This window comes from Halichoerus grypus, chromosome 9 (genome assembly GCF_964656455.1).
Source record: "Halichoerus grypus chromosome 9, mHalGry1.hap1.1, whole genome shotgun sequence".
In the NCBI taxonomy this organism is placed as follows: Eukaryota; Metazoa; Chordata; class Mammalia; order Carnivora; family Phocidae; genus Halichoerus; species Halichoerus grypus.
The window spans coordinates 58,830,313-58,843,666 of NC_135720.1; the positions used below are offsets into that span (position 1 = coordinate 58,830,313).

General features: G+C 35.0%; 1 protein-coding gene across 2 annotated transcripts in view; it reads left to right on the forward strand.

Moving 5' to 3' along the window:
- ASCC3 (activating signal cointegrator 1 complex subunit 3) overlaps positions 1 to 13,354 on the forward strand; it is a 359,389-nt gene that overhangs the window by 238,833 nt on the left and 107,202 nt on the right. For both annotated transcript variants that reach the window (XM_078054943.1, XM_078054942.1), the window contains 2 exons: positions 12,404 to 12,541; positions 12,620 to 12,740. In XM_078054943.1, coding sequence (XP_077911069.1) covers positions 12,404 to 12,541; positions 12,620 to 12,740 — 259 coding nt within the window. The remainder of the gene's footprint in view (positions 1 to 12,403; positions 12,542 to 12,619; positions 12,741 to 13,354) is intronic.

Sequence of the window (13,354 nt, forward strand, 5' to 3'; positions counted from 1 at the left end):
GGTTTCAGGTCAGGTCGTGAGATCAAGTCCCACGCCAGGCTCTGCGCTCAGCTCGGAGTATACTTGAGTGTCTCTCTCCCTCTCCCTCTGCTCTCCCTCCCAACTCTCTCTCTCTCTCTCTCTCTCTCTCGCCCTCTAAAATAAATAAATAAATCTTTAAAAAAAAAAAAAAAGTTTTTGCATTTTGGGGCACCTAGGTGGCTCAGCCGGTTGAGTGTCTGACTCTTGATTTTGGCTCAGGTCATGATCTCAGGGCCGTGAGATGAAGCCCTGCACGTCAGGCTCCTCACTAGGCTGGGTGGCTGGGTGTGGAGCCTGCTTGAGATTCTCTCTCTCCCTCAGCCCTCCCTTCCCTGCTTGCACTCTCTCTCTCTTAAAAAAGAAAAAAAAGAAGTTTTTGCATTTTGTGTGATAGTTGATATCATTCTTTGTGATTCTTTCTACTACTTCTAAAGGTAGATATTCCTCTTTCCCTCCATAGATTTATAGATAGTGATTTTCCTTTCTTGTACTTTTCTCATTTTTTAGAAATATTTTTGTCATTGGAATTATGATGAAAAAGTAGATGAAATCAGTAATAAAATTGTTGCATTGTCTCCCTTCTCTCTCCATATCTCCCCTTTTTCATCTCCTGCAGCCTGAAGAAGAAGAGTCAAAACAGTGTTTCTAACCCACTAGTGTCCAGTCTCAGCAGTTGGCATATTTTCCCTTTCCACTTCTCATGAGTCATTTAGGATTAGTGGACCAGTTGGACGATACCGTATCTATTACGTTTGTGTGTTAACTAATACTAGTTAACTAATAATTCGAAATGTTCTTGTATAGGCCTGTAGGTGACCTTATTCACTGATAAGTAGCAGACCCCAATATTAGTTTCCTATAAAAGGTATCACATGACTCCTTTAAGTAGAGTGACTGCTATCATGTTACCTTTCAAGTTTCATCATTACTTCCTTAATGCTGTTTGTGTATACTAAATCTTTATTTAAGATCAAAATAATTCTGTCAAAAAGTTTCTTGTCCGTTTATTCAGTTACTCAGCTAGTATGTTCAAAAGAGTCACCCTGTTGTGTCTAACAGTATCTTGAACTTAGGAAGCAAATGGTGAAAAATAGATGTATGGAATATTAACAGTTTATGTGCAGCATCTGTCTAGGCTTAATATATTTTCTCTTGTGTCTTATCCCTAAAAATGTTCCAAATGGACACTTTTCTTTGAAGTCAAGGTACAAAGTACATACCTACTGAATACATTTTGAGATGTTTGTTCAAAATGCATATGTGTGTGTGTGCATGGCTGTGCATTTTGCACGTATGTGACTCATATTAACCTTAAATGTGAACCTCATGTCCTCTTCCCAGCTATAGTACACTTACTATTTTTTTTTTTATTTTAATGTATGAGACCTAAGAAACTGTGGTCAGCTCAGCCATTGTGTAGAATTACTTCTCTGTTTTGTATTTTTTTTTTCTCAGCACAAAAATTTATCACCAAGGCTCATTAGAAACCGTAGAATTTACTTAGCATGGTTTCTGCTATTTTGTAGATTTTTCACTGCTAAAATAAGACAGCTAGAAATTATGTCATTTCCGGACATTGTGTTTCACCAAGACCATTGCAATAATAAGACAATCCAGGTTTTGTTTCAGTCTTTCCTCTAAAAGTCAACACCTTTAAAATCAAAATGTCAGAGGTTTTGCAACTGATTGCTATGCAAATTCAATCTGATTATACCAATAAAGCAGGTGTTTCAGTTGTTGAATCCCCTAATTACCTTAAAATAGGACTTTTTTTAACACTTTAATCTTTATGAGAGTTACTTTCCATAGTAGTATAGACTAGAAGCTTAGTGACAATTCCTGTTGCTGCTTCTTGCACAGTTTCAGATTGGTGTTCTGCGGCAGGACCAGGTAGGTTAGGTGGGTGGGTCAGCAAAGGCAAAAAAAAAAAAAAAAAAAAAGTTATCCATCTATCTTCTTAATCCAGTAAATCTTCAAAGTACTAGGAAGCAGGACCACCCCTTCAAGTGTATCATTGATGTGAAATCATACTGCAGCATGGGGAAACCCCAAAAGTAATACCCTTCCATATTTCTCATCAGGAAATGATTTCAAAAGTTTGTGGGCATATGCTGCCATGTCGCTTGGATTCTCAGTTTGATAACCACTGCTTCCACCATTAACCTCAAACTGTGGTTGGGTTTTTACATTACCCTCTCAACCTTCAAATCCAAGACAGAAACACTGGAATGCCTGAGCTTCACTGTCAAGCATGCAGCAGGAATAGGGAGTATCTTCCCCTCTCTGACCTCTGAGGAGATACCGAGACCCTGGCTGTCTGTAGATAATCTTTCACAGTCTGTTGGCTGGTTAAATCCAGTCACTCTGGTTCTTTTGCCATCCCATTTCAATATTCTCCAGCCGGTGGGCTAAAATATAAAGTTACCCACAACCAATACATTATTCATTTCAATTAGTTAAAATATATAAAATGTGTTAGTTAAAATATGCTTAGAGCATATATGAGATAGCAAAGGTAGAGATCACAGTATTTTTTTGCAACACAGGTCCAAACATATTTGGTCGGGGAGCCAAACACATTGTGATTTATTTTCTCTACCATCCATCACCTGCACACTTCTTCAAGCAGCCTCTAAGCTAATTAAGACTCTTTATCCATTGTAGTAACCAAAACCCACATTCCTGAGACGTTGGAAATTGGCTTTTTATATATGCTTACTATATAAGGCTTTAAAAGTTTTTGATTAGTTTTTCAAGTGGATACAATAGTGTGAGAAGATTTCTCTAGGGTCTATCCAAATTTTCCCTCCCCTTATTGTGTAGCAATAACCCAATTTCTTTATCAGAATTGGTTACCTAAACTACACTATGACCACATTTTGCTTGTTTACCCCATACAATGAGAGATGTGGCTATTTCAGCTTCTAAGTAAATTGTTAAATCCCTTGGATGTTAAGCCTCCAAACTAACACAGCTAGATTTATAGGGAAGGGAAACAAAAATTTTCCAAATGGTTTATTAGCTGTGACTGCAAAAAAACATTTGCACATATTGACTACTGTATCTTCTGGCAATGAGAGGAATAGTATCATTTAATGATTACTACTTCAGAGCATATACCTCATTTTACAAGAGAGCACCCCAACCTTGCCAAAGCAATGTCTTTTAGCTGCCACTCTGAGTCATTCATCTATAAAGCCAGCTCTTTCTGGGTAATGAGGGATGCAATAAGACCAGTGGATCCCATGGTTCCATTGCCTTAATCTTTCTCTATAAAGCAAGTTCCTCAGTCAGAAACATTATCATACGAGATATTAGATGATGTATAAAGTGTTCAGTAATCCTACAATTGAGGCTACTGGCAGCACTCAATAGGCAGGAAAGAGAATCAAAATCCAAAGTGTCCATTCTAGACATCATCCCAAATAGACATCCCCTCTGTGATAGCAAGGATCCAGTATAATCTTCTTACTACCAGTTAGCTATCTGGTGCCCTGGGCAAGGTACTTTATAATGGGCCTAGGGATGTTTGCACTGGTGGCATAATAGCTGGGTCTGCCTGAGGAAATGGAAGTCCATGTTTAGCCTGTGCATAGTTTTCATCTCTTCCACCATGGTACCACTTAGTACATGAACCCCACTGCACAAAACACTGGAATCTGGGAGGGAGACTGCCTGGTATCCTTAGAAGTGGTCATTTTCCCCACTTGACTGTTAATAGCATTGTCCACACTGCTGTTAACTTTTTGGTAAACATCTTAATGGGATATAGGTAGTCTATTCTGGGACCATTCCAAAATTTCATCCACATAAAACTTGTGCCTTTCTTGCCATCTGCCTTCCAGTAGCACTCTTGTCAAGCTCCTGACCCTTTGACTAACCCATAGCCACAGAGCAAAGCGTGGAGCATCAATTCACATCATCTCTTTGCAGTAAAGTGACAGGGAAATACTTGACACTTAGCTGTTTTGAGAGTCATCCCCAAAAGGAGCTGTGACACCACATCAGTGTACTTTACATGGTGCTGCTATCTTATGCAAAGCCATTTGTAACTTGTAATTTTTTTTTCAGTCAATTTGACGTAAGAAATACCCCATGGGGCCTCAGTGGGTTGAATTAGGGATAGCATGGAAGGAAAAGGCACACACGTGGAGTGTTCATGAATTACCTTTCATAATATTCTTCCATCTGGTCCTTTTATTTCTACTAATGATGGACTGCAGCCGGGCACACCCACATGTATAGCTGGAGAGATCAGGTAGCATCAGTTCATGATCGGTAGCTTCAGGTGCAAGATTACCTGGTATCACAGAGTTAGGCATTTTTTGTCTCCCACATCAAAAATACCCATAAGAGTAATCCTCTAACTTAAGTCAATAGGCAGCTCTTACCAGAATTTGTAAAGTGTTCATTTATGTAACATATTTATTGAATATCTACAACTTTACCAAGCACTCTGTTAGCCAACTGATGCCAATTCTCAAGGAGCTCAACTAGATAGAAATTTAAAAATATATATGATGAAGCAAATAATATTAATATTATAAAAATTACTATAAAAATGAGAAATGAAATATGATAAGGGGATGTGGGGCTTCTTTAAATAGAATGGTCAGAGAAGACTTCTTTAAGGAGATAACGTTTAAGCTGAGAACCAAAGCATAAGAACAAGTTAGCTACACCAGAGAGAAGATAATAGCATTTCAGGTAAAGGGAACAGGATGTTAAAGGAACTGAGATCAGCTCAGCTGGAACAGAATAAGCTAGGAGGAAAATGATAAAAATTAAGTTTCAGAGATAGGCAGAAGCCCGCTCATGTAAGGCCTTAGACCCATGGTTACAGAGCTCGGATTTTGATTCTAAGTACTATGGGAAGACAGTCATTTATTTATTTATTAAAGAAACATCTGTTGAGCTCCTTCTGCATGTTAGGTAAAGTTCCTACCCTGGGAATTAACATTCTTACGGAGATGGTTAGATAAAAAGCAAATATGTCAAATCGTGATAATTTATGTGGAAAAATAAATAAGCAGGGTAAAGAGAAAAGAGGGTGCTGAATAGTAAAATGTTATACATTGATAGAAGTACAGAATGCCCTTGTGATGAGGGTAGCTTCGAATAGAGAACTAAAGGAAGCAAGGAAACAAACCAAGCAGATATCTAAGGGGGGGGTCTTTAATTCTCTCAGGGAATTAAAAGGTTTTAAGCTAGGCAAATTACATACTCAATTTGCATTTTAAGATCACTTTTGCTGCTTAGTGGAAAATGGATTGAAGTGGAGGTTAAGCATGGAATTAATGATGGTGGTCGTGACCTAGGGGCCACCTAGAGTGGTGACAGTGGGAATGGAAAGATGTTTTGGCCTAGATTCACTAGGACTTTCTGATAGGTGAGACATGGAGGTTGAGAAAATGAAAAGAATCAAGAATAACTCCCCAGTTATTGACTCTAAACATCTGAGTAAATAATGGTGTCGTTTACTGAAATGAAGAGAGCTGAAAGTAGAGGATGGAGAGGAAGGAAAAGACATTTGAGCCAAGGGGGTGGGGGGGGGGGGAAGAAAAAGAAAAAAGTTTTATTTTGGATGTTAATTTGTATTTCCAAGACTCTCAGGGCAGTTAGATATAGGAAGTCTATAAAATCCACAGGAGATGTGAAATGAACATATGAACTTGGGAGCATCATCATAGAAGCAGCCTTTACCCAGGTAAGCACATGAGAGCCTGAGACAGTGTGTGGAGAACCAGAGGGCCAGGCCTTGAGAGACTCAAGGTTGAGCTTGGGTACAAAAATGAGGAGCTGGCAAAGGGCACTGGGAAGGTGATGTCAGTAAGCAAAGTCTTAAAACATTGTAGATGAGAGGGTTTTGTGAAGGAAGGAGGGTTTAACTACTTCAAATGTTAATGGGAGCTGAGAGAGATGAGCAGGGAAACACCAATGGGATTTAGCACTCAGACATCCTGGATGAACGTGGCAGGCAGCATGTCTGACAACTCAAAATCACCACATGTTCAAATTTGGTAGAGTTTCTACTAATGACAGTTTTCTTTTTTTTTTTTTTTTTTAAGATTTTATTTATTTGACACACACACACACACACACACACACAGCACAAGCAGGGGGAGCAGGAGAGGGAGAAGCAGGTTCCCCGCTGAGCAGGGAGCTTGATGCGGGGCTCCATCCCAGGACCCTGGGATCATGACCTGAGCCGAAGGCAGATGCTTAACTGACTGAGCCACCCAGGTGCCCCTAACAGCAGTTTTCTATCATTCTTTTGATTCATTTGGTTTTTCATTCAACCTATCTATTGACCTCTTCCTTATAGGTAAGACGTTAGTACCAGGCTTTGAGGATGGATTTGAGATTGTTTTTTTTTATTTTATTTTATTTTTATTTTTTTTAAAGATTTTATTGTTGAAAATCAGAAATTAAGTTGAATTTAATATAGGGTAACAACATTTTCAACTCGAAAATCTGTTTTATTATCAAACCAAAATAGATTTAGCTTATGATACAAAAGTCCCACCCCAAGTGCTTTCTATTTTGATCAGTTCTCAGACCTCTTAGTGACTGACCAGTAGAGAAATTATTAGGCTAACAAAATATTAAGTAACAAAACAGACATTATCCACAGATTTTCTGAGCATTGGACATTTGAACTTAGTTGGTCCTCATGGAGTAGTTGTGCAATTCAGAGCAGCTACAAAACATGAGGCTGTTTTATTTTGTCATAATTGATATCATGCATGTCTTAATGAAGAAAGAGGCAAAGGTCTTATGCTTAGTAATAATTGACATATTTATAGACTACTATATAGTTCATTAAAGGCTTATATTAAGTCATTTAATCATGAATTCTGGGAGGGTTGTTCTTGTTATCCCAGTTTTACAGATACAAAAATTGAAACTTGAAAGAATTAAGTAATTTCCCCAATAGCATGAAATAAATGGAGCTCAGAAACTCAAAACCGGGATAGCTGACCCAGCTTTTTCACTCTGCCATACAGTAACTGAAATCTTTGACAACACACTGACTAGAGAAAATGGAAAAGTCACAGTGCCCATATGTGTTTTGATAGGGATGGAAATATACAGTAAAGACGGAAAAGTCAGTAGCTACAATATCAAACACGGGCAGCCGATAAGAACTGTGCCATTCTCAGTCGTGAGTGGTGATATTTTCGTTTATAAAAGAAGATACTTTTAGATATTCTTAATTTTTAGGCATAGGAGTGGAAATACTCAAATACTGAAGAATAAATAGATTTGCTAATCATCTTCATAGCTCCCCAGTTGTGAGTGTGGTACACAATTCATTATTTCAAGTCTTACCTGTTTTTTGCACACAGTCTAAAACAGTGAGGCCCAGACTTAAGCCAAATGAATGATTTCATTATTTTAAGTAGTTATTTTAAGTATATCACATTCCTGTGGTAATTAGAAGTTGGTATTTTGGTTGAGAACATGGACTGGAGCCAGGCCTCTTGTGTTCAATACTGACTGCCCATTACAAGCTACTTGACCTTGGTTGGGTGTTAAGCCTCTGAGCCTTACCCCTTCATCTATAAAAAAATAATAATAATAATCCTATCCTTACAGGATTGTTGTAAGTATTAAATGCATTAAGTTATGTAATATACTTAGAACAAGCCTGGAACAGAGGTAAATGTTCAATAAGTGTTAAATGTTATTACCATTATGGTACAGCAACATTGAATACCTTATAAATAGATGGTTTTTTTGCTGAAATCTCTGTGGTTAAATTTGCTGTTATTTTTATAATATTTTGCTTATGTTCCTCCACAAATTTAATTCATATTAATATAGTATTTGTTCATTTAAAATTATGCTACTTTAGCAAATTAATTTTATAACATCCCTTTCATCAGCTTTATCTGCATTTTAAAAGCTTTTCAATATATGGACATGTTCTCCAAACATGTGTTAGAATCTGAACTCTCCAAAAGTGGAAATAAGCATAAAATGTATATTCCAGAATAAATATGAAGCACTGACTTGGATTTCCTACCAATAGCATAGTGAATTAAGTTAGAAACATTAATAAGGAAAAATCTTTAATATTTCACCCTACAAACCAGTTTTGATATTGCTATCATTAAGAATTAGGACAAGCTAAGAAGGAAACACTGAAAATAGTATTGTGTTTATTTAGCAGACATAGCAAAGATTTACATGTTATTGTTTAGATTTCATTTATGTATGTAATTCACATGTAATCGTATGTTTAATTACATATATTAATAGTATGGTAAGTCATTTTGAGGTGTCATTGTTTTGGGCTTCAGAGAGGACAGCAAGGAATATATTATGAGGAGTGTTGGCAAAGATTGGAAACTTACTATCTTTAATTAATTACTATTATTTTTAAATTTCTTTTCCCTTAGTAGATCAGCAGGATGTTCTAAAGTGTTTCTTTCATTTTAGTTTTTTCCCCTTCAGTCTGTGGGGTTTATCATACAGAAGTTTATTTTAAGAAATTAACACTTGATAATTGTAAAGAAATGTTTTAACTTTAACATCTGTACCAGATGTGATATATTTAATTATCTTTGTTTTTAAAAAGTCTTCGTAACTTTCATTATTCTTCTGTATGCTGCATCTTTTATTGAGCATTTTAGACCATTGATAAGCATTATTCAGTGGCATATGGTCTGAGTCTGACGTGCTTTGAAAAGAGTACAGAGTTTTCTGATAATGAGGATTCTGTGAAAATGGGAAAACCAGCACAACAGATATGCTTTGAGAAAGTATGGGTTTTTAGCATCTTGAAACAATATATCACACTCAAAGGGACAGAATTGGGCTGTACAATCTGTTAGCTCATTCTTGTCCAATCTGGTCTCCTCCTTTCTTTTGGAGCCAGCATTGTCATCAACTCACTGAATTATATTCTGACTGGAATGTATTTCAGGCACAGAGTAATGTATCTACTTAAATGGAATCCTGTATTTCTACAAAAGCTTTTTGAGTATAATAAATTTAAAGTATAAAAAAAATTCTATTAAGTTAAAGTAATTGGTTCAACAGTTTACATATGTGCCTCCTCCCCCATCACCCTAAAAAAAAAAAAAAAAGCCACTATTTAGAGGAATACAGATCTGTTTTTCTTTTATGTATAATCTGAATAATTTTTTTTGGTTTAACTATCAGGTAGTCAGTCAGACATATTTCAAAGACTGTTGGAAAGATACCTATACATTACAACAAATGTTGATTGAATAGAAATGAACTATGGAATTAAAACTTCCTCTATCAATGTTTTAATTATCATAATTATTCTTATTAAAATTATATAGCAGCCTTACTTAACAAGACATCCATTGCATGTCTTAAGACATCCATTGCATGTAGTAAGTGAATTTTTCTCCTAACCATCTAGAATGGTACTATCTTTGGAAAAACTAAAAAGAATGTAATTCAGGGGCGCCTGGGTGGCTCAGTCGTTAAGCGTCTGCCTTCGGCTCAGGTCATGATCCCAGGGTCCTGGGATCGAGCCCCGCATCGGGCTGTCTCCTCAGTGGGAAGCCTGCTTCTCCCTCTCCCACTCCCCCTGCTTGTGTTCCCTCTCTCGCTGTGTCTCTCTCTGTCAAATAAATAAATAAATAAATCTTAAAAAAAAAAAAAAAAGAATGTAATTCAGATACTTTTTGTGAGGTTTAATCTCTCACGGAACCAGGGTTGAGAGTCTACTCTGTAGTATTCAGGATTGCTGGGTCTTTTAATTTGAAATATACTGGATGGTGTAAATGAATTGAGTGTTACATTAGAGCTATATTATTTTATGTAAAGGACTAAACGTGATAATCTTTGTGAAGTGTTAAGCACAATGCCTGACACATAATATAAGTACTCAACAAATAATATGTATTACCATGTTTTAAGCTTTCATTATCCAAAGTTTCTCAAAAATTTTGCTTGTTATTACATCATCATCAAGATGAAACACTCTAAGTATGTAATTTAATCAAAGGTGTATAGAATTTAATCAATAGTTTATATTTTCAAACTTAAACAGGCTGTCCTGGTAGTATCTTATGCTTAATGAGTACCATTACTATAAATTTTGCTTTTTTATGATGTTCAAATAACTCAGAATTCATCCACAGTAACTATGTAATAAATGAAGTTGTTTTTTGTAATTGTCCTCATGAGGATTTTAGGTCTTTGCCAGTTCAGATACGCAAATATTTCTTTTTAATGCATTGATTTATGTGAAAGAGAGGGCCAGGAGAATGAGAAACAGCTTCCCTGTTGTAGAAGGACAGGATATTAATGCCTCACCAAATCTCCTGCCATAGGATTCTTTAGCTTTCCTATAGTAAATGGTATATTTTGAGGGGTATGATTGGCATTGCCATGAAACACTATAAATTATACAAGTTATAAAATTATTACTGTTATTAAGTTATGAAACTGAAAAAATTCCCTGAAATTGTCACAGCAAGAATATCAGTGAATTGTTTCTTGATAGTGTAAATTGAAGATATTTATGCAGTGAACTATTGAACAAAAAAATGGATGATAGGCTGTCACTTGAGGATGGCTAACATATAATTTATGAGACAAGACAAGCACCTTTCTTTATAGCATACATATGTAGTCAGCTTACTTATCCTTTGCTAATTTTAAAGGTAAAGTGGATTTATGTTAATACATTTCCATATCCTTGCTTAACAATTTATAAAATGAGTATTCAGGAATATCAGGTTAAATAACATGATGTGTATATGATTAAAAGATTACTTTGTTTCTATGCAATGCTTTTTATACATTAAGAACTATTATAAAGCCAAATTTCATCTTCCTATTTTTTGAATTATTAGTGTAAAAACAACTTATTTCCACATAAAAAAATTTGGAAAATTTTTCTTTCCATTGAAAATAAGATGGGTAAGAATGAAAGCAATTGGAGTGCTTCATATATGAATATATTGTCTTATGCATTTTTACTAAACTGCAGCAGCCAGGTAAACTTTTGTGAGATTTTTGTGAGCTGCTCGTTGGTTTCTTCACAACCAGGAGAATGAATGTATTACAAGTATATTTGTGTATATTAGAGGTGCTTAATAGTAGAAGGAAAAAAGAAGAAATGAAGTCTGAAGACAGTGTCGGTTATTTATACTATCTCAGTCTTCAGGCATATAAAAATTATACATGTACCCATTTCCAAGTTTATCCTCCACTGTTGTTCACTGTTGGAATATGGTAAGGAAGCTATAGATATAACAAAAATACGTCATTCATTTAACTGCTCATATATTCTCAAACCACTTGATTTCTACATTACTCCCCCCCCATGGAGTTGTCCAAAAAGAAGATCCCCATACTGCATCTTGTATCATCATCTGCTTTAAGGACCAGTAGGAGTGTATCATTGAACAGAAAGAGATTGGGCTTTCTATTTAGTTCTTTACAGGGAGTAAGTTTTATAAGAAAATAAGACTTGTTTCTGTTGCCATAAAATCTGTGTTGCATTAAGTATTTTCCATGTAGAATGGAAAGTGATAGAATATTCAGAGATAATATAAAAGTTTCAGAAACTCTTTGGACATATGAAAACTTAGTGAGCTAAACTGAGGCTGGAATGAAATAACTTTACTACATATATAGCTTAGTAATAGCTCTAATTGATAAAAAGCCATTATAAACCAGTAAGAAAAAAAAAGCTATCATATCCACTTAAAAAATGAAAAGATAATTTACCAAAAAAAAGTTAGTAGATATGAAAAGTACTGTATGGTGACTAACATAAGAAAAGAAGAGAAGAGAAGAGAAAAAGAAAAGTATTTAACTGCACTGTTGATCAAAGAAATGAAAAGTAAACAAAAATATACCAGTTTGATTTTTTAAATAAAGAAGCTGAGGCTCAGAGAGGTTATATGACTTGCCCTGGGTCATTAAGTTCAGTTAAGAAAGCCTAAATTTGAATGATTCCTAACTGTTCAGTGGGATTATGACTGATTTTTTTGCGTTAATTTTTTTGTCCATATTTTCTAAATTTTTAGCAATGAGCCAAAAAGATGGAAGGTTTTTCTATTACAGAAGATGAACAAGACACTGAAACATTTTAGGCAACATTATATCCTTTCTAATAGTTGTTACTCATTTAAGGAGATATTCCATTTATCCACAGATTTTTTTTCCTTCATGCATGAGAATAAAATGGATAACATTAAACTTTAATTCATTTAGGATATACATTCTCACTAACTAGTTTCAATTAACTTAACTTTAATCATAACTGTAGATGAGGCCTATATTTTTGTTGTATGTAGTATATGAATCAAAAAACAAAACAAGTCAATTATAATCTTAGAATGAAAATTTCACCTACATCCTGTCATTGTGCTTCTATTTGCAGATGGAGAACATCATTGGAACACTAAGAGATTCCAACCTGAAGCTGACACTTGCTTTTGGAATAGGAATGCATCATGCTGGACTACATGAGAGGGACCGAAAAACAGTAGAGGAGTTGTTCGTAAACTGTAAAGTTCAGGTATTTTATTTTTCATAAACAGTTATTTAAATGTAACTTTAAAAGTTATATTTTAGTTAAATATATTTTATTTTCTAGGTTCTGATTGCTACAAGTACATTAGCCTGGGGTGTAAACTTTCCAGCTCATTTAGTAATTATTAAGGGAACAGAATATTATGATGGAAAAACAAGACGTTATGTGGACTTTCCCATTACAGGTAATTTTTTTTAAATTTACAGATACAATAAGCTTCTATTTTAGCCTTAATCTGAATTTGCATGAATGGAATTGTAGAGAGTTGATCACATTTAACATATGTGATGAGCAAATTGTAAATTTTTGTTTCCAATGCAAATACTGTTCAAAGTATTGAGCCGTTTTATTTACTTTTATGAACCTAATTTGTTAATAAATATCAAAAGCATAACTAATGGTTTCAAATTCACAAATAGATAAAAAGTACTGACTAATAGCTATTAGTGACTTAATAAATTATAGTTAAACATTATACTGTTTAATTTTAAATCTGTTTCACTAGAAATACTTCCATGGCACTTCTAGAAACAAAGGGTTTGTTGCTTCAATGTGTCCATGAACATTCTTTTAACATATTTTAAAACTTGATAAAAGCATTGTCAGTGAGTTCTGAAGAGGGAAATGTACTGTGTGTATTTCCACTCAATGATTACATGTAAAAACTATATTTCTAAATCCTTTTTTACCTCAGAGATTCCTGCAGTATAAAAGAAAGAACATTTATACCATAAGTGGGAAGAGGGTGAGGCCTAAATGGACTCATGGGGTCGATTCCTGGGAAAAAATAATCAAATT